The sequence below is a fragment of the Aspergillus tubingensis genome (assembly GCF_013340325.1).
Source record: "Aspergillus tubingensis WU-2223L DNA, scaffold_7, whole genome shotgun sequence".
Lineage (NCBI taxonomy): Eukaryota > Fungi > Ascomycota > Eurotiomycetes > Eurotiales > Aspergillaceae > Aspergillus > Aspergillus tubingensis.
Window position 1 is genome coordinate 2,139,818 of NW_023336281.1, and position 25,274 is coordinate 2,165,091.

A 25,274-nucleotide genomic window follows, 5' to 3' on the forward strand; every position below is an offset into this window, starting at 1 on the left:
TATTTAGTATGTTACATGGCCGTTTGTCAGATGGAAGTCATATTGATATACACCTGTACTACATCCCCCGCCGCGCTCCCAACGGAATGCGATCAGAACTGGGAAGCCGGTGGGGGATCGGCGATTAGTTTTATGCTAAGCTGGTGGGGATAGATGTATCCTGAAAGCCTAGTGGTAGAATCCAAGAATATCTCTAACATCTCAAGTTATAGATCCCGACGGGGCCGAGGGGGCCGATGGGGAAGCGACGATCATGCAGCAAACCATCCAGAGCAGACCGTGAGTGTCAATGCGCAAATGACAGAACTCGCTGATCTTGATGCACACGAACTTACTAGAGCAAGTAGACTTTTTGAGAGATTTTGCATAGTCCACTCTGAGAGTCAGTCCGGAATGTGGAGACGAAATGGAACTGCATTCATAAATCTTCGAGTTGCCCATTCGATTTGGCTCCAAACCAGAAACAAACCCTACATCAAGATGCACAATGGCCCTGGATTTTCTAATGACCCAAAGGTATCTCCTTTCTTCCATATACATATTTTACCCCATCAAACCAACGGAGTACTAAAAAACACTAGTGTTGGAGCACCCGACTCCGCTGCGCCATCCTGATGAACATTTGCTTCTATGTCTTCATCGGAAACCTATACGCGGCAGGCCTCTCCACAGGTTTTGCTTCATTGGCCCAGGACTTCCACGTCGGATTCGACACGCTTACTGGCCTTGTCGCCTGGCCTGTATTCGCACTCGGAATTTCCAACCTCTTTTGGATGCCGACAGCAATGTGCATCGGTAAGCGGCCAGTGATCTTGATCTCCATGTTAGTCTTCCTAGCCGGATGCACATGGAGTATCAAAGCAAACAGCTTCAAATCCCTACTAGCCTCCAGAATTGTGGCTTCATTTGGTGCGTAGAACCTATCATCGCTACTATCCCGTGAGCTCCCTTCATTGGTGATCTAGGGGCGGGGTCTATCGAGGCTCTTGGACCGTCTATTATCGCTGGTAAGTGAGTATGCCTTGTTTGATTAATATAAAGTTGATTTACTTGTTTCTTATATATCGTTGTATCATATAGATCTCTTCTCGGAGCGGTATTTCGCAAGCGCCATGGCTCTCTTCGCCTTATCGCTTTGCGCTGGATCTCAAGTCGGCCCTATGATTGCCGGCTTCGTTATCGGTGACAAGGGCTGGAGATGGTTCTTCATCGTTTGCGTGATCCTCGGTGCAGTCAATTTCTTGACTTCGTTCCTCTTCTTGCCTGAAACAACCTTCCGCCGTCGCTTTGCCGAAGATGGGAATGGCAATGCCGCTGAAGTCGAAAAGAAGATGGAACAAACTGTCGAACAGAGAGAGAACGAATATTCTCCAAGGAATTACTGGAAGGATCTAATCTCATTTAGAGATCGCAGTCTCGAGCCTGAAGGACTGAAATGCTGGCCTGGGCAATTTTCCCTCCCGTTTCGGTTTCTTTGTGTGCCGATTGCTTTATTTGCGACGATCGCCTATGGCATCTTTCTTTCGGGGTAATTCATACTTATTCTCTGTTCGCATCATTCAGTCTTTCTACTCATACAATTGACCATTCCAGCTGTATCCACTACTTAACACACTACTCTTTATACTATACGAGTCAACTAACAAATACCACCCCCAGAATCGTCCTCATCTCCGCCATCAGCCCCCAATTCCTCTCATCACCACCATACCACCTTTCCTCCTCAGCAATCGGCGTCTACACACTCTCCTCTTTCCTCGGCATCGTAATAGGCTACCCCATCGCCGGTCCCCTAACCGACCTCCTCTCCAGATTGGTCGCCACTCACAGAAGAAACACGACCACCACTATCAACAACACCCACCACCCAAAAGACCGCATGCCCGCACTCATCGTCCCCTTTTTGATCGCACCTCCAGGCTTGATCCTCTTCGCGTACGCAATTGCAAGAGAGAAATCATTATACGTCTCCGCCACCGGATACGCCATGCAAGCAGCAGCTCTTGTCTTCGTTCCATCAGTCACCATGTCTTATATCATGGATGTGTATCCGCAATCCGGAAGCGAGGCCATGGTGCTCATCAATGCGGGTAAAAATGTCGTTGCATTCGGGGTGACGGTCTCGGGTGCTGGTTGGGTGGGACGTGAGGGTATTGTCAGGGTTTTTTGGGAGTTGGCTGCTGTGCAGTGGGTGGTTTTGGCGTTGGTGGTGCCGTTGTATGTTTTTGATGGTGTTGTGAGGAGATTTGCGGGGCGGTTTGTTTAGGGCTGGTGTACTTGTTGGCTGTGTTTTTCTTTTTTTTTTTTTTTTGTGAAGTGGGGGAAAGTTGAGTATACTTTAAACTTCTTTGCTATGTGAGCTTTTGGTGGGCGTTGGGGTTAAGCTTTGCGTAGTATAGGATTTACTCATTTTTGTCTATCTCAATTAAGGTATGGTGTTTGGCAAAGCCAGTATCGTGAGTAATTTACCCCCATTACACAAGCCAGTCGCATTCTCTGTTGAATGGATTTTGGCGCAAGACGTAGCTCAGCTGCGGGGCTAGTTCAAGGATTAGGAGGTGGGTTTACTTGTTTACTTCCCCGTGATTGAGTGCCACATCCTCTAAGTATCTGCAAGACATACACGCAACGTGGTCTGGTCTGGCCCCCATACGCCCCGCATGACTGTTGATCTTGCTTGGAGTCAGTATGCATCTCGTCTAGTAGGTTCGGAGTCTAGGAATTTAGTATTATTTCAAGCTTTTAGGGAGAATATCATGTCAGGAGAAGTGCGGCTGAGCCCGCTCATGCGCCAGCCATGATGGTAGGGTCTTGGTGAGTTGGTATGTAAATCGTAGTTCTGGGAAGCCGAAAGCAGGATCTTCTAGTAGTTGCCAGGGAAGTCATTTCTCCGGTGAACTGTTGTTTTCTGGACCGTGGTCCCGGAACTATTGTTGCTCTCAATAGGCTCGAATAAGACGCATGTTGAATGAATGATTCGCCGACAAAATGGGGAAATCGTGGATGGTCATCGGGGAATTAATGAGCGAAGCCAATTATCTGGTATTTGCTCAGGAGTTCTTACATACACTCTCATTGTTGGTGAATCTCATGATAAGCACACTCGGTATGTTCGAAAAGGCGATCCCATGATCGTTCCTGATATTGACGGCCGTGCTTGCTTGGTCTGTTGCCCGAGTATCCGAGACAGAGGACGATGAGAAAGGAAGTCCAAATGAAATGAAATGACATCATCGCGCATTAAAGCCTAGCTTTGGCCGCCACGGCTTGGCTTGAATGTACCTATAGTACGTTAGTGCCTGGATGGTTGATTTGGTGGCTCATCCTTGGCTAGTGTGCGCTGATGATCTGCCACGGTACTGCCCAAGGTAGAAAGGTGTATTGCACGAGCAGCTTGCGCTAGGAATATTGGTATGAGTAGCTGGTGCGCTAACATATACTGGCGAAATCACAAGCCGTACGCATATGCTTGGTTGTTTTGAGGTGGGTGGCCTGTGTACGAACCTTTGCACAATACCCCGGATTCAAGTTCTTGTATGCGGCGTCGCCTGAAATCCACGAGGGGGTCTTCGGGACGCAAGCACATCCTCGGTTGCTCTGGATGCTTACATCCAACTTGGAATCTATCTAGTCATAAATCTCCAGTTTGACTCACAGGTTCCATTTGTGAGGGGGACAAAAATCCCGCGCTGTCGAGCCAAGACCACCAGCCTGATCCAAGCGCCGAAGCACACGCCAAAGAACTCAATCCGTTCTAGTAGCCCCACCAATTGTCTCTACTTTGTGATCGTTGGGGAAATATCCGACACGCAAACAAAACCAACCTATCTCAGAATGGTAGGAAATCGAATATTGGTCCTGGAACGCCCGAATGTTTCCCGAGCCACTTATACTCACCACTTTGCTATCCAATAAGAGCGAGTAACAGCAATATGTTCGACGACCAGTAGCTCATAGCAGAGCTCGCTCCTTGGTGCTTTTATGTCTGCGTGGTGGATGTTCTTGAAACAACAGCTATAGCGGATGTAGTGGTACATTTCTTCCATGCATATCTACCCAGGTAGTTTATCCTGGTTCCAGCTGACCGGGATCGATTAGTCACAATTGGTGTAACATGACTGCCATACTTTCGGGGATCAGGTTTCGCATTCCAGAAATCGTGATGAATATGTCAGGTAAGCTGACCATGTCTGTCAGATGAGCGCCAAAGATAGCTTAGATTCTAGTAATCTGCCATGTGAATTGAGGCGGGTGTCAGAACACCACGAGGTGATCTACTATCGACCAAGAAAGGAAAGAACCAAGGCGCTGCTATGCCGGTCCACGAATAAGGCAAGGTAAGCGACGGGCGAGCACTGGGAAGATGCAGAGATTGGTACTCCGTAAACGAGATGCATTGGGCGATTCACGATGCACATGAGGTAGGGGAATTCCTGCCTATGGGATTGTGCGCCCCTCTCCAGCCCGATGAGAAACGCGGGATGTCCAGAATTGGTAAGCCGCAGAGGAACCTGGAGACACGCTCGGCCACAACCGAAGAGCCTGACTGCGGGGGGAGGCCGAGCGCAGTTTCACGGATGATGGGGATTCCTACAACTGATGGATGAAATGGCCTGGTCTCTTGGCAACTAACTCGAGCCGGCTTAGTGGTTAGACGCTAACCCGCCCGAGGGACGCCAGCAAGGAGTATGGGTTGCCACCCTTGGGCCAGTGAGGTGCCCGGCTTGCCTCGCGCGCTTTTTCCCTCAGTCGGCCGGCGAGCTGAATGGTTACCCATTAGTACTTTGGGGTACCCCGTACCCGTCCAGTCCCCAGGGCTGTGTACTTTGAGACGGGCGCAGGGCTCCCTCCGTGAAGGCAGCCTAATCGTCCCCACCAGACTGCTCCTCAGGATAAGCATCTGACATCCCACATCTTCACCCATCAAGCGGGAATAGACATCCAGCAAATTTGGGGTCGGTTGCTCGAACGTTACAAGGGAAGGCAGCTGTAGCATACATAGTGCATTAATGCATCAAACCGTGGCCGTCGTCTGGGCCGATATTTTCGGTGACCTTCGGCCAGGCCTAAGCCAGCGCATATCGGCCGTGATTAAGGTTACCAACACCGGCGGGAGTTCGGTCTGTGTCAGACATTTGTGGTCGGTGTTGAGGTCGGTGTAACTGCACTTTCCCGGCGGCCTTCCTTTTTGTCAAACCGACATGATGACTGCATGGTTGCAATTATCTGGTTGGTTCATCCGCAAGCTTGTAGCAAATAATAACTTCATCAGACGACTCAGAGTGACCTAGGGAGGTTCCTGGAGGCATCAGGAAGCGGCTTGTTGAGCGGAGTGGAGCTTAATCGAGCCGAACACTGACCGTGATTGGAGGAGACGGGGTCTTAGCGAGTGTAACCGCATGCACCAGGCCGATATTCATTAATGCTCTCCCACGGAATCCCCGACTGCGCGGAGGGGAAAGGGAAGGTTTGGTCGGCATCAGACCAGCCTGACCCATTGGAGACTAGGCGCCCCATCCAACGAGAATATTACGGGATAAGACGAGACGGTCGCCCGCAGGAGTCTCAGTCGATGAGGGAGATGCCTTACCGTGGAGAGCAAATCCCTATATGGGCCAAGAAAAGAACATTAGAGAGCTAATGGAACTCTGCATATCAGTTAATAATAATGGGCTTGACCTGAGTACGATGTCGCTAGCCCAGCTGTGCCACACCACAATACTTGAAGCATTCAAGCAAGGAGGACGCGATAGCAAACGCCCACGAGGCGGATAGAGCCGGGGAATGTCCTTACTGGAAGCGGTAAAGCGGTCGGTCCCTTTGTGCGGAGTCTCCAAAAACCCCGGATTCTGAATAATCAGCCCGGATCTCTGTCTATCTTCCCTCCATCGACGGAAAGGGTCCACGGGGACCAGATGACACACGACAGCCATGACACGGTAGCATACCTCGCAATCAGCTATTCCATCAAATGAGAAAAGAAACCTGACGATTAGATTCGGCGCCCTCTGCCTACGATCCTTTCCATTTTCCTTGATTTTGCCCACGCGAGAAGCCACGCGAACTGGCCGATGACGATGACTGCAACGCCCAGATCGCAGTTAGCCGCCCCGGAGGCTCACATTCCTACCTGCCGTCCGCTATCCGCCCGCCTACGGAACGGACAATGTAATGTTAATCTACGCTTCAAAGAAAAGAAAATTACACGAAAATCACTGTAGGATTTATCTCAAGCTCCCAACAGTGGACAATAACCAAAAAATATGAATTGCCAAGTACAAAACAGTATATCAATCTCGGCTGGCTCACATCCGAGCTGGTCCAACCGCGGGTTGAAACACTCCACGATGAAGCGACCGCCGTGCTCGGTTTCTCCAGAAACGGCTAGTCCCCTGCGCATCCCGACTCCCATGACGGCATCGAGGAGACCTCCGACCGTTGGGTGGAAATTTGCTTACTCCCACCACCACCACTAGGCCTAGTATAGTGATACCTACCCATGTACTCCTAGTCTTAAGTCTAGTACTCGTCTGAGCAGACGCGGCCCCCAAATCAGCCCCCCGCTGATCGCGACGCCCGCTCATCGTGGAGGTGGAGTAAGAAGGAGTCGGGCAACCCACCCACCACTCGTCATTTCATCTGAACTGGTCTCCAAGATGGTGTGAGATGGTGTGTGCCTGGGGAGGCCATGTGGGGAACGGTCATTCCTCCGTTGGTTGTAAGAGCCAATGGATCTTCCTGGACGATGGGTCCGGGGAGGGACCTCTTTCAGCAAGTGCTCTCGGACGCAGAATACTGTACTGTGTCTGTAGAGAAGTAATATCAGTCTCTGGATCCGGAGAGTGGCAGCTGTGGGGATAACTTCCCCTCCAGGCTTCTGTGGCTCAGGCCAATCAGCTGCAGGATTCGAGAAGCAGCTTCCTGATCGATTGCAGTCCCTCCAGGTCATCCTGAGCCAATCCCATCTTTTCATTTGTCTCATCCAGTGGGTTTCTCTGCTTTCCAAAAGTCAAATCGCATGGTACTTGTGTGCTCTGGGTGGTGTACTAGTAGTGACGGAGTACCAACGTCCCTCCTACGACTAACCACTAGTAGTAGTATCCCTCACTGAACCTAGCTAGTAATTGCACGGATGCTCTCGACTGGCCTGACTTCTTCCGAATGGTAATATTATTACTTACATTTCAAGCTCTCCACCACCCAATCGGTCATTAGAAACCTACCGTTGCGACAAGTCAAGTCTCTTGAGACTCCAGCGCTATTTAAAACCCCCCGTCCCCTTCCCCTCGTGCAACCTACTGGTTGATCTCTCTTCTTTTCTCATTTTCTTCCCTTCCATTTCACTTTTCTTCCGCCAGCGCATACATGCTCCTTCCAGCCAATGACTCTGCCTCCCTGACTACTGATCACTCGTGTTGTGCGGTGTTGGCTTCTTTCAACTACTTCCAACTACACAGTTCCTGTCTCGACCAAATACAGTAACTCGGGCTTAATACTTCCATCGAGAGTGCGAAAGTCCGTCTTTCCAAGATGGCGCGGTCATACTTGGGCCTCACAGGAGGCAAGCTGCAAATTGCTATCAGTGTCATCGCTGGTATGGATTTCTTGCTGTTCGGTTACGATCAAGGTGTCACTGGCGGTCTCTTGACCCTCGATTCGTTCATAAAATATTTCCCAACTATCGCGACCAACGGTGAATACTATGAGAGCTTGACTCGCGCGCAACAAAGTACCCAGTCGACTCGCCAAGGTAAGTGCACCATCTTGTGTGATATGCTCCAGTCACTGGTCTAGCCCGCGGGCTGATCTTTGTTTTTGTCAAGGTGTCGTCGTCGCTGCGTACAATTTGGGTTGCTTTGCTGGATCAATTCCCACAATCTGGATTGGTAATATGCTCGGTCGACGCAAGACGATCTTCGTAGGTTCGTTTATTATGTGTATCGGAGCTTTGCTGCAATGTACCTCCTACCAACTCGGGCAATTCATCGTTGGACGCTTGGTTACTGGTTTCGGTAGGTGCAACGAGTTCATGAAATCCAACTCGTGAGTTCTGCAACCCAGAGATACTAATACCGTCGATCAATAGGAAATGGCATGAACACCTCTACCGTGCCCACCTGGCAGTCAGAGTGCTGTAAATCCAACCATCGCGGAATGCTAGTCATGATCGAAGGTGCCATGATCACCTGCGGTATCACCATCAGTTACTGGATTGATTTCGGTCTACTATTCGCCGATCCGAATGAGGTGGCATGGCGATTCCCGCTCGCCTTCCAGATTTTCTTCGCCCTCATTATCCTGGTTTTCGTTTTGCCCCTTCCTGAGTCGCCCCGTTGGCTGATCCTTAAGGGCCGCGAGGACGAAGCAAGGACTGTCCTGCGGTCACTCTTGGGCGACGCTGACGAGACTTTCATTGAGACGGAATTCACAGCCATCAAGGCTACGGTCTTGGAGATGGCCAAGGGTTCGTTCCGTGACATGTTCACTATGACCGAGGACCGCCACTTCCACCGTGTGGTCTTAGCCTACGTCAACCAAATGTTCCAACAGATTTCGGGAATCAACCTGATTACATACTACATCCCCGTTGTGCTGGAGAACCAGCTGGGTATGACCCTCGAAAATTCCCGCTTGATCTCAGCCTGCAACGGAACGGAATACTTCCTCGCTTCATGGATCGCCGTGTTTACCATTGAGCAGTTTGGTCGCCGGACACTGATGCTTTTTGGCGCCGCGGGAATGTCGATATCTATGGTCATCCTTGCCGTCACTGCTAGCATCGGTAGCAACGGAGCCAATATCGCTTGTATCGTCTTCTTATTCGTATTCAACACGTTCTTCGCCATTGGCTGGCTGGGTATGACCTGGCTGTATCCGGCTGAAGTCGTGCCGCTGCGGATTCGTGCTCCGGCCAACGCGCTGGCGACGTCATCTAACTGGATCTTCAATTTCCTGGTGGTCATGATCACGCCTGTGGCTTTTGACAACATTGGTTACCAGACCTACATCATCTTTGCGGTTATGTAAGTTCCTCTTTATCCCCGTTTATTCCCCTTTTGCTGTCATCATCGGTTCTAACCTTTGAACAGCAACGCCTTTATCTTCCCAGTGGTGCTCTTCTTCTACCCGGAGACGGCCCGTCGATCCCTGGAGGAAATGGACCGCATTTTCCGCAAAACGACCAGTGTCTTCAACGTTGTCAAGGTTGCCAACGAGGAGCCTCACATGTACGGCAAGCATGGTGAGCTCCTGCGTACGCTCGATGACGTGGAAGACGATGCTGTCCGTCGCGCCAGCGTGCTGAGCCACCGGGCAAAGGATATGGAGAAGGACAGTGACGAAAACACCAACAGCGTGAAGGCATAAGCATACACGACTGTGCTTTTTTCTTCGTCCGAACTCTCAAAGACTATAATGATTTAGTGATTCAAGCATGGGCCGTGCGGCCCTAATTGCTGAGCTTTGTTTATACCCCGACTGTTTCCGTGTATTTAGACCGAGAAACATGCTAGTTTTGATCTTCATGCTTGACTTAGATTAAGTCTTGCTCGATGAATATTACCCAGACCGGTCAGTAAGATGTTACATCCGATATAGCTCATGATGAGTAGCCCCTTGCGTGAGATATGCATCGATAGTGCACGGTCATGCAGCTAAGATGAATGGATGTCATTGTGGACACTCCAAAAAAAGGAGCTTATCTTCAGCATCATAATGGAACGGTCCAGGCTTCCGTAATGAACTGGTCTAGAACGTTTGTTGCTCTACTAAAACTGAGCCCATCTATAGGGGAGCTTGCAATATTCTGCGCAGCCTGAGGCAACAGCAAGTATCGTAAGAGAATAAAACCAGATCAGGTGACAACAATAAGAAGCAATGGATACCTGCTCCGGCAGCTTCCTCAAGAGTATAGTCAGCCTTCATGCCAACACATTACCCGGTTTGATAGACTCTAATCTATCCATCTCCCACTATTCTGATTCAGATATGGTTTCGTGGTGAGTGGATTGGGACGCATTGTCCTTTTCTATCAAAATGGACAACGAGTGTCCTGATACTTGGTGAGTGAGTCTGATTTCACCGTGGTTCGCTATTTGGACAGCTAATCTTGTACGCATCTTGCAGTTCTCTCGTTCGTGGGCTATCGATAGGCTATCAATCTCAAAGTGCCTCCACTGATTGACTGTATCTACTGCTCAATATCCTGCATATTGATGATAGTGCCTCGGTCATCACTCGTGCTCTATGAACTTGTACGATGAAGCTTTTGATGATTCCATAAATAGTAGGGACTTGGAATAGAATTGGAGCTCGTTCGATAGCAAGGTGACACAAGTCGTTCGATAACCGAATTTTTCTTTCTTTCATCGGATGGCATACATAAGCATAGCATGTTGTACAGACAGTCGCGCAAACCTTGTTTGCTAGACTGTTTATATGTGCTTGCTAGCTCCTGGCTTGGAGAATAAGGGGGAACTGCAGTGAAACCCAATTGCGCAAGTTTTTTCATCTGTTCTGCATTTCTGGGATAGCAGTACCATTATCCCAACGATTAACTGCAACAGCAGAGCGATTGATGGGTTAATGATTAGCTGGCCAGGTGCCAGGCGCAAACATGGTGCATGATCCGTCAGGTTCGCTAGCCGGGTGAGTGATAGTTCCCTGCATCCATGGGAAGGGGCAGCTGCTCCAGGAAGCTAAGCTGTTCTTGTCTTGACGGAGAGAATACTGTGCCAAGTCTTTCTAACTCCCTTCGTTCTATGCAGAGCTACAAAAGGGTACGAGCCGGTCACTATCTTGAGGGGAGCCAAGCTTAGGACTGGATAGTAATTAAGTGCGCGACTTCTAGTGTCGTCGGATTACGGTTCCCCGTTTCAGGCCCGTTCATCTGCTGCCCATGACTGGGTGGAGCCTATCGGTGCCAGTTTGTCTGCTCGGTCTCACCGAGGTCCAGATGTCAGAAAATGTGGAAGAGTGCCGTCTAGACTTCTATCAACTGAAAGAGATCAGGAAAAAAACGATGGATAAGCCCAGAAGATTGGCTCACCGGGCCATGGATTCAGTCACCGACCGGTGCAACAGAAAGCTGCAGATCGAACGGCAACCTCAATGACACTGCAGGATGCAGGCCTCTTTGCCGGACGAATAGAAATCACCGACATCGGATTGAAGCTTTTTTAACTTTTAGTGTTGAGCGACACCGTTGAATTTACTCAGTTGGGAGTAGGTATAACTTGAATTCTCAATCTGGGGGGAAATAGTGACTCATTGCGGACTGAAGGAGATTGTTGGTTAACTAAAACTTGTTGAGCACATCAACCGCGAAAGTGGATTCGTCCGACCGTCGGCTGGCAAATCCTCCTGGTGCTGCTCTGGAACCTCTGGATTCGTTCCATGGCAATTGTTTATCCGCCGAAACCGTCGCTGTTCTCGTGAGGATCGACTCTCCTCGGGCCATCGTTGGTCCGCTTCACGTCTCTCGCGTCTCCGCCTTTGTGTCTGCGGTTCTTTTTATCAATCGCTTGGCAATTGCCTCAGGACAGAGCCAGCCAAGTACAATTCCTCTGTCCCTTGCATTTTCAGCTCTTCTTCCCCTCTTTTCACTGAGTGAGCTGCGATTAACTGGAATCGTTTCATTTCTGCCTTTTCAGCATCACATCATGGCAGTCTTAGTTCAGGTAAGTTCTCTTAGTATCCAGACTTACTAGATAAAGTCGGTCCTCCGATCCGTGCACATGCTCAGAGCTCTCCCCGCTTTTTTTTCTTCCTCAACGTTTGACTCAATGCTTGCAGCATCCACCCAACTAACCAGGCATGCAATCTCTTCTAGGGCTGATCACTACCATCTTGATCGTATATTTCCGATTTCTCCCACCGTGACACCACTGGCCACGCAGCTCTGTCTGTGCGGGGTGCCCAGCTGCATTGCTTGAGCGATCCTTATCAGCCACTTTATACCCTCCGTTTCCTTACCATTTTTCTCGCTTTTAGAGGAACGACCGTCTGGCTCACCCTTGTAAGTCCCAAGCCATGGCGTCAACGGTATCTCCCCGGATCTCGCACTAACACTTTATTTTTTTTTCCGCAGGAGTTCCTAGCAAACACTCCATCATGTCCCTGATGGAAGCGCCATCCCAGGCCCACGAGCCGGGAAAGGACCTGAGCGCAGAGGATATCCAAGAGCGATCATTGAGCAGCCATGACGGCGACGCGGAACCGAACAACGAGCCCGATGTTGAGGATATCGAGCGCATCTACAGGTCCGTCTCATCTCCTTCCTAAGTGCCAAACACACCTAACCTTGGATAGAAAATTGGACCTCCGTATCATCCCCGCATTCTGGGTCCTCTACTTCCTTTGCGCAGCAGTGCGCTCCAATGTCAGTCTTGCGCAAACCATGAATACCGACGCCGGTCACGATCTCGGCTCCGTCCTCAACGCTACTCCACACCAAATCTCTACGGGTCTGGCGCTGTTCTACGTGTGCTACGTCGTATTCGACCTGCCGTCCAACCTCATAATGACCCGACTGAGCCCGCACGTATGGATGAGTCGCATCGTCATCAGCGTCGGTGTCATTGGCAGTTGCATGGCCGCCATGAAAGCCGCATGGAGTCTATAGTTCGTCCCCCGGCCCCTGTGTCACCTTTCATGTCTGCGCAACAGCAACTAACAACCCCAGCCTCCTCCGTCTCCTTCTAGGAATCGTCATCGCTGGCATGTGGCCCGGCATGACCTACTACCTGACACTCTTCTACCCCCCATCGCGCACCGGCAAGCGCATCGGTCAATACTACACCGCAGCGCAAGTCTCCGCCGCAGTCGTCGGTCTGGTATCAGCCGGATTCCAAGAAATGGACGGTGAGCGCGGCATGGTCGGCTTCCAATGGATGTTCCTCGTCTACGGCGTAATCACCATCGCCGTCGGCATCGTCCTCCTCTGGTGGCTACCGGACCGACCCCTCGCCCCAGGCGTCGAACCCCCACACCGCAAATACCTCTGGTGGTTCCCACGCAGTCCTCCAGCCCTCACAGGCCGAGACGCCGAAATCCACTACCACGATCTCAAGCGCGTATACCACCGCGCGCAATGGACCTGGATGGACCTCGCCCGCGTATTCATGGACTGGCGCCTCTGGCCCCTCCTGATCATGTACTTCGGCGTCGTGGGCGTAGGCATCGGTGTCCAAAGCTACGCCACGGTGATCATCGAAGCAATCAACCCCTCCCTCAGCGGAATCGACCTGAGTCTTCTCTCCGCTCCGATCTGGATCGTACGTCCCTCCCCATCATCCCCCCTCTTACCAAACCAACCCACCAACTAACCCACACGAAACTCCACAGATGGACCTCATAGCCATCGTCCTCGTAACCCCCTTCTCCGACCGCTTCCACCGCCACCGCGCCCTCTTCTTCTCCATCCCAGTCCTGCTTCAAATCCTCGGCCTCCTCCTAACGACCTACGCCGGAACCGACACCAACTCCTGGCCGCGCTACGGCGGCCTCCTAATCGTCGGCTTCGGACTGGGCCCCACCGTGCCCATCACCATGACCTGGACTGCGGAGGTATTCCAAGGCCGCCACGGCGAGGTTGGCGTGGCCACTGCGTCAGCAGTAGTCTCCGGATGGGGTAACTTGGGGAGTATATTGACGACGTATGCGCTGTATTCCGGGTGGAAGAGCGATTACGAGGCGCCGGGCAGGGCCAAGTATCGGAAGAGTAATCTGGTCATGGTGGGGATTTTGTGTGCGAGTATTTTGGCGGCGGTGTTGATGCAGGTTCTTGTCAGGGTGATTGATGGAAAGAAGGGTGGGGAGCAGGAGCAGGATAAGATTGTGGATGGGGCGGCGAGGAGGGAGGCGAGGCAGAGGGGGTTGGATGGGTTGGGGCAGGGGATGTTTAAGTTTTGGAAGAAGGCGCGGTGAGGAGATGGGGAATGTATGGGGTTCGTGTGCGTGGAGGGTGGGGTCGGTTTGAAGGATCCATCTCTCTGATGAGAGCGGTCTATATCTATAGTATACACGATTATGATCACTACATGTATGTACTTAATACTAGTCAAAAAGTTGTTTCTGTTTTAGATGCCAGCAGCGATGCCGCAAGTCGTTTAGATGGAGAAGTCTCATGTCCAGCCCGTCGGGCAATGATTGTATTGACACACTATGTTACTGTGGTAAGTCGGCTATTAATCTATTCTCTGATCCTTCCGGTGCATGCCTGAAGCACGTTCCACCAGTTTATTTTCAAGTGACTGTCGGTTCCTCCGAAGTCCTCTATGCTTAACGTAACACATAACCCAAGTAATGAAAGAAAACGAAATGCAAAACCAGCAGAGGGTAAGGAACGCAAGGCGAGCTCTGGCGGAGAGTAAATGAAGAGTCCCGAACTACCAGCTGAAGAATGAAAAAGAAATTCTATGTCTGCTCCCGAGAGTGCCAGGCTGCGCTATTGTCCACCTCCCTGTCGACGCCGGAGGGTATACGAGCGCTAATATGAAGTGTATTCACATTTTTAAACGGTATGTAACGCATTTAGTTGCCACCCATGAGCTGGTAAACAGTTAGTCATCTGCGTGATCATATCTCGAAATTCAGAAGAACTTACAGTCTCAACAATAATACCGGTGATCTGGTAGGGGCAGGCGTTACTGGCGGGACGACGGTCCTCGAAGTAACCCTTGCCATCCTTGGCGACCTGGCGGGGAATACGGATGGAGCCACCACGGTCGGCAACACCATAGCTGAACTTGTCGATGCTACCGGTCTCGTGACGACCAGTGAGACGCTCCTCGTTACCCTCACCATAGACGGCAATGTGCTCAACATGGCGGGCCTCGAGCTTCTTCATGGCGGCCTCAATGACCTTCATACCACCCTCAGCACGCATCGAAGCGGAAGAGACGTTGGTGTGGAGACCGGCTCCGTTCCAGTCACCCTTGATGGGCTTGGGGTCGAAGGAGATCTTGACACCAAACTCTTCAGCGACACGGTGGAGGAGGAAACGGGACATCCACAGGTGGTCACCCACTGCAGATACAATTAGTATTGATACGCACAAGTTTTCGACCGGTATGGGTTAACTCACTCTCAATGCCGTCGCAAGGACCGACCTGGTACTCCCACTGGGAAGGCATGACCTCGGCGTTGATACCGGAGATCTTGATACCGGCGTACAAGCAAGCACGGTAGTGAGCCTCGACGATGTCACGGCAGTAGACCTTGCCGGTACCAACACCACAGTAGTAAGGACCCTGAGCACCGGGGAAACCACCACGGGGCCAGCCGTAAGGCCAGCCATCAGTGCCGAGGAGGGTGTATTCTTGCTCCAGACCGAACCACCATTCTTCCTTGGCGTGGATCTCCATCAGACGGTTGGCCTCGTGGCGGTGGTTGTACTTGTTGGGGGTTCCATCGGAGTCCCAGGTCTCACAGAGGACGAGGATGTTGTCACCAAGGCGGAAGGGATCGGGGAAGATAGCGACGGGGCGCAAGTAGACATCGGAGTTGTCACCGGGAGCCTGACCCGTTGATGAACCGTCAAAGTTCCATTCGGGGAGCTCATCGACCGATGTGACAGGCTTGGAGAGAGTCTAAAGCGCAATGATGGGTTAGCCCGAGACGCGCTATGTCACGTGCGACGGGTGGGTGCAGCCGGCGCGTGCAGGATCGAGTCACCGTGCGCAGGGCTTATCGGTGTTCGAGGGAGCCATGATAACGACGGGTCCCTCGTCTCAATCCAGGACAACGCCCGGCTCCACACGCGTGCAGTGAGTAAAGGAAGTCGAGGGAAAAAGAAAAGTGCATACCCTGGTCTTGCTACGGCAGCCACCGACGGCGTCAATCCAGATGTACTCAGCCTGGACGGTACCTCGCTGGTCGAGGGACATGTACTTCATGAGCTGTTTCCAGCCAGTCAGTATGCATTTTCCTCAGAACCGCAAAGCGGCTGAAGAAAGATTATGCAAGGTATTAATGAGAAGATGAACGCACATTCTCCGTGTTGGAGATGACGGTTGCTTCACCGGAAGACTGTAGCGAAAGTGTGAGTCAGCGAGTAGTTCTCAATAAAATCTTGGCAGGCAAGCAAAGCAACAAAAGCAAAAGAAACAGATTGAGAGATTGGAAGTGGAAGGACATACCATTGTGAAGTGTGTGTGTGTGTGTGTGATGTAGAATTAAGATAAATTCTTTTTTGTGGTTATTGAGCTTGCTAACGCAAAGCTTGTTCAAAGACGATTGACTTTGAATTTTTGATCAAGTCCAATGACGATAAACGCGAGACAATCCAAAAGATTGGTCAAGAGCAAAGTTGATAGCGAGAGAGGGGAAGGACCCAGAGATATAAGAGAGAGAAGCTTGGAATAAAAGATGGCGGAGAGAGGAGTGAGGAGGAATGGAGATTGTAAGTCAGCGGTTCAGTGGGTGGGGAGGGATATCCTTTAAATTTAAGAGAATGAGGAAGGCGGGCATTTGCTGGGGAGGGGGGCAAAAAAAGTCCCAGACAAAAATGGATCTGGAAATTCACAAAAATAACTCTGAAAATTACCGTCACAGCTTCGGGCTGCGTTTCGGTTGCTGGGCATCCGCTTTCGTATTACACTTTTCTTTCCCACCGCGTCCGTTTCGCCGGATACACCGATCGCATTCAATATGCGAGGAGTTGTGTTTCTGGCGATCCTTGAGGTCGCATTTGCTGCTTTTTTCGTATTTGCTTCATTGGACATCACTGCTTCATGTGGTGATTTAATTAAAATTCTATGAATCAACTTTTGTTGCTCAACTGATGAGTGAAATGTAACTTTCCCCATCATTCAAGTCAGATTCACTGACACCAGATGAATGCGGCAAGGCTGCAGGTTAGACCAGGGTTTGTTACGCCACTATTTCCATCGCCCATCCATTGTAAGGACTAGACCCAACACTGGCTTTTTCGATATCAAGTCTACGTACGCCGGTCTTTTTCCCAGCGTGGGCATGTCCGCGGCTTGCTAAAAATTCACGCAAGCCTTGCTAATGGAAAATTGATTCATCACTAACGGTGAAAATGGCAGGATATTGCATTAGCCATGAAAAAATGGGATTGTCCATGTCGGGTAATGGGGAACACCTTGTCCACCGATATGCCCTATCCGGGTCCAGAAAGAAACAATATTACCCAAACGGGTAAAATTGATGCAACAGCTGGGAAAAGTTCCCCCGTCTTTCTTTTCTTCTTTTGTCTGCCAGGACAACCTTCCGTGGAAGGCCACTACTGCAGTCGGATAATTTCCTAGAAAGCACAAGTCGTAATCCAGACTATCTGAACCTTGATAGGCAGCACTCTCCTCCATTGGGATTCATCCATGACTGAGAGTATTAATCACAGCAATCTCATTCGAACCCGCAAAGCGGTTGCCCCCTTCCTTCCCCAGATAATCTTCCCACCCCACGCGACGGTGATCTGAAAACAGAAGCGACCACTCCTGTTTGAGTTCCCACCGTGCACCTGCCAGATATCAGGGCAGGATTAAAATTAAGGAATAAGAAATAACAGCCACTTATCTCGTACTTTTCTACTATCAACTCTATGCACACCGCATCTCGAACGATCATGTCTGCTGACCTTGCCCTCCCCCCCTCCAACACAAAAAGTAATCATGATATTGTCTGATCCCTCACTTTTTCCCACTCTGGCCTTTCGTTACCCAGAGATAGCGACAGCAATTAGTTGCTAAGAGGAATTATCAACCAGTGATCGGTTCCGATGCATATCAGCTGCAGGACCCGAATAGCTCGAACGTTGCCTGCGCCTAATCGCATTGACATGGGATCCTATTGGTAGGTGTGACATGATGGCTGCAATGATAGGAAAGACATATCGAGGTACCGGTGTCTATCTTTCCCGTCTTATCTTTGTTGCAATTTGGGGGATATTGAAGCGGATGGCAGTAGTGCATTGCCTGACTACCACTACTACTACTATCGTGAAGCTGCGTTGAGTATCTACTTGTTGTGACCAGATATCACGGATGAATTACCGGAGCGCCTGATAGGAAACAAATCACGACCTTCCGTGTAAGCGCCAATACACAATTTGTTCCATTCACAATACGCAAATCCTGTACCTGCGGTTATCTAAATTGGGAGGATTTCCCTTATCAGTGGCTGCCCCTCAAACCCCGCCATGAGTCGCGTGGGTGGATCATGGCGCGCCTGCCGACTGATTTTTTTTCACTTATCGGCCTTTTCATTTCCTTTTAATCGCGCATGGACAATACACTTTGGGTTGACGCTTTGCCCTTTCCGCACAGCACTCTCAAAAAAGGCATCACGAACGAACTATTGTCCCTTATCCAGGCTACCGGCCCGGTGGAATATCCCGTTCCCATTTCACCCCCCGTCAACTCATATCAGTTGTCCAAAGGATGCTTGTACATTGCGCATACAAAGTCTGACAGCTTACCACCATGAATTACAGTTACACACAAGCGGGTAAACCCAAGAGAGGTCATTTCCCGGATGCCTTGCCTCGCAACGCAAGTCGACTGGCTGATTTGCCGGGAGTGGGGCGTGGCAAAACATTCCTTGAAGGGAGAATGGCAAGAGAGCCGCCCGCCAGCCCCGAGACCGGCCACTGTTTCCATGTTAACTGGAGTTATAATTAGGTTTTGTGACTAATATCATGTGAGTACGGTGTGTTACTCGTGGGCGCACCGCCTCTTCTGCCGAGCCTGGAGGGAAAAACGGTTCCAGAAGGGAAAAAGTCAAATGAACGGCGGATGAATGGATGGGGGGGGAAGAGGGAAGAAGGGAAAAAAGAGGTTACTCCTGAGTTAGAGCATCCTTGTTCAACCCCAGGATTTCCCATCCGCATGCTCTGTGGTGACCCATTCGTCTGTTAGTGTCCGATCGTGGGTTTGGTCATTCCCTTTCTCCGCGAGTCTTTGTCTGCCGGGGGTGGGTGGAAGGGGTGCTGCAGCAAATGACAGAGAGGCCAAGTCGGGAGTTTCAGGAATCCGCGAGGGAGAGAGTGGCTGCGTTTCCGATCAGCCCTGTGGACGTCATGGCTGGCCTCCACACGGTGATGCCAACATGAGGTATCAGATGTCATTGTTGGAGAACTGGGCAGGATAGCCTGGAATCCACCTGGGAGACATCAGGTTCAGTGTCTTAAACCGTGCGCCATAAAAGCGTCATCTTCCTTCAACACATCCCTCCCGGTTACTGTGCGAATCTGGAAGCCGGGCTGTGTGCCGCGCCCCAGAATAGAACGGGAGCGAGAATAGCAGGAACTGAGCCATCACTGACTGTGGCGCTGCACAATGACTAGCCGAGATGGGTCTAGTGCCCTCCAGCCGACGACACAGTACACAATCCAAGTGACCACTACCATCATCACCCTACTTGACTCGTATCTGATCGTGATCCGAGTTTCACATCCATCCTGATACAGTAGCCCGATCCCCCCCTGAATGAAAATGATACACAAAATAGAAAAAATGCAACCGCATATACACGGACGGTAATGCCGAGTACGAGTGGACCAACTTACTCACCACCACCGGACTGACCAACAGCTGCAGCATATGGTGAAAAACTAGCAGACCAAGGATGGGTTCGGGCGTCACAACAGTGGACTGGCGGACCACGATGCAAGCCTCTCAGCATATCAAGAATCAATATATCCCTCACCGGCCAAGCAGAAAAAGAATTCAAAGCCCCCATTTCCGAATTAACCCCTCAATGAAACGGATGATAAAACTAATCAGAACATGGTTCTGTCTGTAGATCACGCCCTTTCAGTTCGCGATGCTTATCGTGGCCTTCTCATTGGTTGGTTGCGGGTGGTCATGACAAACGACGCTGACTGGTTTCGGGCCGACCAGAGCGATTAGGTGAGATGCAATTTACATTTGTGTACCTGGGAGATACAAAGTCGTTTGCTTCTTTGCGCTATACTTGAATGGTATTGATATTAACCTACTAGACTACTATATCGCTGAGCTTTCTTATCGTGATATTGTTTAGTAGTACGGAGTACTATATACCTTCATCAAGCACCCACCTCTTCATCACTACATAGACTCGTTACTACTATACATACTATATTCCATCCTACCATTCCTTCACCTGCAGAAGTTGATAGTAGTAATATCCATTATTCACAATCATGATCCCTCGGAACATATCCCTGAGTCGCCATATGAAGTAAATGCACATGCACATGCAACACCCCCAGAGTTCCGAGAAATCCAACCATATACAAACCGAAGCCGATCAATCGACACGTTCGAATGCCATCACATTCCTCTTCTATGCTTACTAGATCATGAGGATCATCACCACCATCCATCCATCTATCCCATTCATTCCTCATACTACAAATCACTCACTCAACGACTACCAAATTCGTATACTTACATACCTACACCACCACAATGACCCAACCCAAACCGGCACCAACAATACAATAGCCTAACCCATCTGCACGACACATCCAATATCACTTCAATAATGACATGTCATATCGACATGCCTAGTCTACAGCAAAGAACCCCAAGGGTAGGGTCTCGAGACTTCTGCTGCAGAATATAAACCTTAATCTCGATGCAGATGATGAAGTACTATAGAGATGGTAGGTAGCTGTCCGACACACAGCAAAAAGATCTTCAACAAGGTAGTATCAATGACTCAAGCCCGGGGATTCCGATTAGTTGTTAGTCTAGTAGTCCTCAAGGGACAGGGACAGGACCAGCATCAGCACCAGCCACAGCAGCGATCTCGGCCGCGGAGTAGTAGTAGCTTTGTTGCATTGCAGGTATGTATGTATGTATGTATGTATGTATCATGCGGTGCCTGAATATGGGGTAGCTGAAGTATTTACTTAGCTAGCTAGCTGAGGCTAGGATTCCATACCGGAAATCTACTTAGTATACTTACATACTCAGGTGAAGTAACCGGGAGGGACTAAGCCATATAACCGTGAAACAGAAACAAAGAAGCTTACGTACGTACATACATACAAAACATACATACATGTAATATTAACTCAATATAAACAGTAAAGTAAATAAAAAGAGAAACAAATAAGAAAAAAATAAGGAAAGAATTGAATGAATGAATGAAAATACCTCAACAAAGTGTAAAATTCAATCAGAAGCCTAGTCTAAACTAAGTACCTGACACTTACCCCCAAATTCCCCATAGTTAGGCATCCAGTTTTAGCCAGTCAGGGAGAGTAATTCGCGCAGTTGATCAAAGGGGGGGAAGGTGCCGCCAGGATAAAAATTTTATTTTAGTGCATAATACTAGTAATGTCCGAGCTTCAATTTCATTCCTCTTTTTTCTTGATTTCATCATTTTAGGGGAAAGTGAAAGAAGAAGTAAAAAGAAAGGAAGAAAGACACGGAATGGATGCAAAGTGCAAAGTGCATACATACATAGTGACTTAGACAACATCTAAATTTTCAATTGTATCTTCTTTGCAATGTTTCAATTCAATTACCGAGTCTGAAGGAAGAGAGGGATTTATTTCCGCATATTTACATACGTACAGTACAGTAGACTACGTAGTAGGGGAATTCTCAAGCACATGTACCTAGTAGCAGTGTAAACCCTCCTTGCATGTTGTTGGGGTCGAGCTTTAAAATTTAATCCCTCATACTCTATTTTTATTTTTTCGTTTGAAAAGAGTCGAAAAAGTGGCGGTCGGTTGGTTCAATTGGCTTGTGACTCAGTTGATCGGTTTCAGAGGGATCGGGTGGTGATCTACTCATCTATACCGCCTCGACTTACTACTACTACTATTATTATTGTTGGGCCATTTGCCGATTTTAATTACCAGTAGATACTCATAGGTATAAACTTGCTATAAGTCATTGTGGATTCTTATATTATAGACTTGCGAGTTACAACAAGTCCATTGGTTAAACTAGTTAACTACTTCGTACGGAAATGCTAGGACAGTTGTCATCAAGGCTGGTCTAGATTCCCGAGGCTCCTCTTTTTTGTGTTTGCCCCTGCAGATGGGCCGATGGACAGACACCCACGTAAGTTAACCCTCGCTCTGGAACTTTGACGGTCAGGTGCTTTTTCTATTTGCTTTTCGGTCTGGCATACTGTACATTTCATTCGCTTTCTGTCTTGCTAGTATTATTTTTTCGGTGGACCGGTTGTGATTGTTGTGATTGTTTGTTCGATTTGACCGGCATTCCACCGTTAGTCCTGTCAAGTTGCCTCGGATCTAGCTCCACACCCACAGGGTCACCATGGTCAAACACATGGCCCCTTCCCAGTAGTTGTACAGGACTGCATCACATTAAGCTTAGATTCCCTTTCACATGCTCCAATCCATATCAGGTGGTTTAGAATCGGGTGTTACGGAGTTAGTTTTGTTTGGGATCAACTGGTGTATGACAGCCTCTAGCACCCATCCCACGCAGATACTGCACAGACCGTGATCCAGGAAAAATGGGCCGAGTCTGCTTCCAGAACATCGGTCGAATCTTCGGCAAGTCCCCACGTCTGAATTAGTGCGACTCCTGGTCGAGGATATCCCAGCTTGCGTCACCGCTTAGACCGATGGATGAGAAGATCGATCGCTCTCCACTTCCGACGCAGTGGACGATGCGTATTCCTCCCCCTCACTGTCTTGGACTCCGCGGCAAGTTTCAGCGGCCCTTCCGCTGCCGCGCCCATCGTAAAATCCATTCCACCAAGATCCCAATGTCCTGTGATATTTCCAGCACATTTGCGATTTTGCTTTGCAGCTCGAGAGTCTTTCTCTCTGGCGTGTCCTCCATGTTGTCTGTGGTGGTAGTGTTATTGTCATCTAGGAGACCCGTCATGTCCACAACGGAGACCCGGCCGTTCAGTCCAACTTCCAAACTAATAGACACCTTCGTCAATGCCGCCTCCGCGTTGGCGGATTCCGACGCTTCGTCTGGTTGATCCACCGCGAAAAGTAGCATGATCACCGGTGCTTGTCCTAGTTGCGTCCGCAACGTTACGTCTACCTTGACATCATCAAAAGTAGAATTGGGACCAGAGTTTCCGTTTCCCACCCCCACAGGGCCTTTACCCTTAGCACTAGGCGAAGTTGCTAGTTTCTCGAAGCCTCCCAGCAGTGCATCAAGCCTCTTCTCGTTCGGGTCGGCATTGCTCAAGATAATGACATCCTTCTTCGAATTTCCATCGGTAAACCTGGGTGGACTGAATGAGATATTCGAAGAATCAGCGGGCGTGGCGGGTTTATCCTCATCAGGCTTGTACGAGGAGCTGAAAACGCTGCGGATAAGGTTGGCCAAAAAGGCGTACTGACGAAGGATCTAGAAGAATTTGTCAGTAGTCTCAACACACACATCTGGGTCACCGAAACATACCGGGATAATGTCTGCGAGTTGCCGGGGATGTGCAAACGGGATATCCCTCAATGTTCGGCCTGCCACAGATTCAAACGGCTGAAAAGTATAACTGTGATGCTTCGTACACGGCTTGCCCGTACTGTCAACCGATTGCACCGACATTCTGCGTCTCCTCCGCTCAAGCTGAGAGGCCTCCTCGGGCCCCAAACCCATAGCACCTGCTGCCGACAGAGGCGACCAGCCCGGGGCCAGGAGTCCATCGTAGGTGACCATCTTGAATTCTTGCGGCAATTGCATTCCAAGATGCCGGTAAATATCAGATGCTGCCAGAATCGGTAGATCCAAGGCCGGCTCCAACTTCGCCACGAATCGACGATTAGGAGCAGAAGAACCCAGCATGTTCGAGTCAAGTGCCATGGCGTCAGGGTGACCTTGATTGTTGGTCAACGTCGCCGGCGGATCAACCCAATTGACAACTGCAGCTTCGGACCCATGCGCCTCACTCGACGACGGCCCATTGTCATTGTTATTGACTCCCGTCAACACCTCAGACCCAACCCAGTCCTTCGACACACGGAGGGACGGGTAACCCTCTTCGCACTCCACCACGATGCTCCATTTCCCCTCCAAACTGCTCGGCTCATCATCCGACGGCTGCCCATTCGTCGCATCAACCACCATCGCATCAGACGACGTCTTCTGCTTCTCCTTCGCATCCAGAACCCGTGCTTGCTGCACCCAGTAATCCAAACCAAGTCCAATGCGACTCCCCTTGTGCATACACGGCTGGCCAACCCAGCCACTGCAAAGATGGTCGTACACCCCCGCAAACTTGCGATGTTTCCACTCCGCCTCCCACACGCGCTTCAAGCTCTCGTAAAGACCCTCAATGGCCTCGAAACAATTGACCTCCTGACTAAGCCGATCATGTTTGGCAAGCCACTGTAGATTCTCATGGAACCCACGCAACGACTTCCAAGCACCCCGGTCTCCTTCCTCCGGCGACTGTATCAGATCGCGCTTAAGCACTGCCGTAGCCTCGTCACGCTGCTCCCCATCTTGCGCATCAGGCGTCGCATACTTCAGACTAACATCCTTCACCACATTATACCCCCGGTGGAAGTCAATCTCCAGATCGACAAAGTTCCCCGCAATGCTGAGACTGTCTTCCTGCCAAATCGACTCGAACCCTTCGAGATCACTCAGTCGCTCAATACCCTCCCTGCACACACCCCGCCCCGAGACTCGGGCTCGTAGGAGCTGAACCACATCATCTATATGTCTTCTGCGCTCCTCCTCGCTGTCGCGAGCACCCCCGAGCTTCAGTCCCGGCATGCCCAAGGCCTGGATATCATTCTCGTTCATGCCTGCGCCGACAAGACCATCGTGTCCGGCGGGGGACGGACTGATCCCGCTATAGCCACCAAGCGCGAGGAGAGCCGACGGAGAACTGAAGGTAACGGGGTCCTCGGCTCCGGTAGTCGCGGCGAGAGGGGTAGAATATTGGTGCATTGAAACGGGGGGTTGGTTGTGTCCATGACCGGAAGCTGAAGGCGTTCTCGTTGAGGGCGATTTGTGGGAAATCGGACGGGCCATATGAGCACCAGACGGACGAGGCGACGAGGTCAGATGTGTCGGAGTCGCTCCGGGGTTTGGCTTCGATGAGGGAGTCGCCATGGTGGTGGTTATTGAAATGAGATCTATCCACCTCGAATAGAAAATTTACAAAGTGTATGAAGTAGCAAACAAAGGCTGGGTATCATGCAGAAAAATAGAGAGATAATGGAGAAGAAATCAAGCAGCCGATGAAATCATGGATGCTCCATACGTCGGACGACAGCAAAAGCACACGACTTGAGCGGGGCAAACCGAAAGAGAGAAAATGATTGCGCAAGCGCCACTGTCTATTCAAGAAAGTATAGTAGATGAACC

At 50.2% G+C, this 25,274-nt stretch overlaps 5 protein-coding genes across 5 annotated transcripts; 3 read left to right on the top strand and 2 right to left on the bottom strand.

Annotated features, from left to right (window-relative positions):
- Positions 1–480: 480 nt before the first annotated feature.
- AtWU_05684 (MFS transporter) lies at positions 481–2,266 on the top strand (the record flags this gene model as incomplete). The annotated part of the gene is made up of 5 exons (XM_035500794.1): positions 481–516; positions 582–909; positions 966–1,007; positions 1,081–1,528; positions 1,660–2,266. 5 exons carry the CDS (start codon positions 481–483, stop codon positions 2,264–2,266), a joined length of 1,461 nt encoding a protein of 486 aa, XP_035356687.1.
- Positions 2,267–7,530: 5,264 nt separating this feature from the next.
- AtWU_05685 (sugar porter family MFS transporter) lies at positions 7,531–9,366 on the top strand (the record flags this gene model as incomplete). Its single annotated transcript, XM_035500795.1, has 4 exons — positions 7,531–7,750; positions 7,824–8,012; positions 8,087–9,023; positions 9,090–9,366. The coding sequence occupies 4 exons, from the start codon at positions 7,531–7,533 to the stop codon at positions 9,364–9,366; spliced, it is 1,623 nt and encodes a 540-aa protein (XP_035356688.1).
- Positions 9,367–12,111: 2,745 nt separating this feature from the next.
- On the top strand, positions 12,112–13,926 carry AtWU_05686 (putative MFS transporter; the record flags this gene model as incomplete). Its single annotated transcript, XM_035500796.1, has 4 exons — positions 12,112–12,260; positions 12,310–12,621; positions 12,683–13,274; positions 13,345–13,926. The coding sequence occupies 4 exons, from the start codon at positions 12,112–12,114 to the stop codon at positions 13,924–13,926; spliced, it is 1,635 nt and encodes a 544-aa protein (XP_035356689.1).
- A 606-nt stretch (positions 13,927–14,532) lies between these two features.
- Positions 14,533–16,142, bottom strand: glnA (glutamate--ammonia ligase; the record flags this gene model as incomplete). The annotated part of the gene is made up of 6 exons (XM_035500797.1): positions 14,533–14,550; positions 14,606–15,027; positions 15,086–15,590; positions 15,807–15,899; positions 15,991–16,029; positions 16,140–16,142. The coding sequence occupies 6 exons, from the start codon at positions 16,140–16,142 to the stop codon at positions 14,533–14,535; spliced, it is 1,080 nt and encodes a 359-aa protein (XP_035356690.1).
- Positions 16,143–22,649: 6,507 nt separating this feature from the next.
- AtWU_05688 (RNA polymerase II mediator complex middle subunit MED1) lies at positions 22,650–25,019 on the bottom strand (the record flags this gene model as incomplete). Its single annotated transcript, XM_035500798.1, has 2 exons — positions 22,650–23,306; positions 23,361–25,019. 2 exons carry the CDS (start codon positions 25,017–25,019, stop codon positions 22,650–22,652), a joined length of 2,316 nt encoding a protein of 771 aa, XP_035356691.1.
- Between the last annotated feature and the right edge of the window lie 255 nt (positions 25,020–25,274).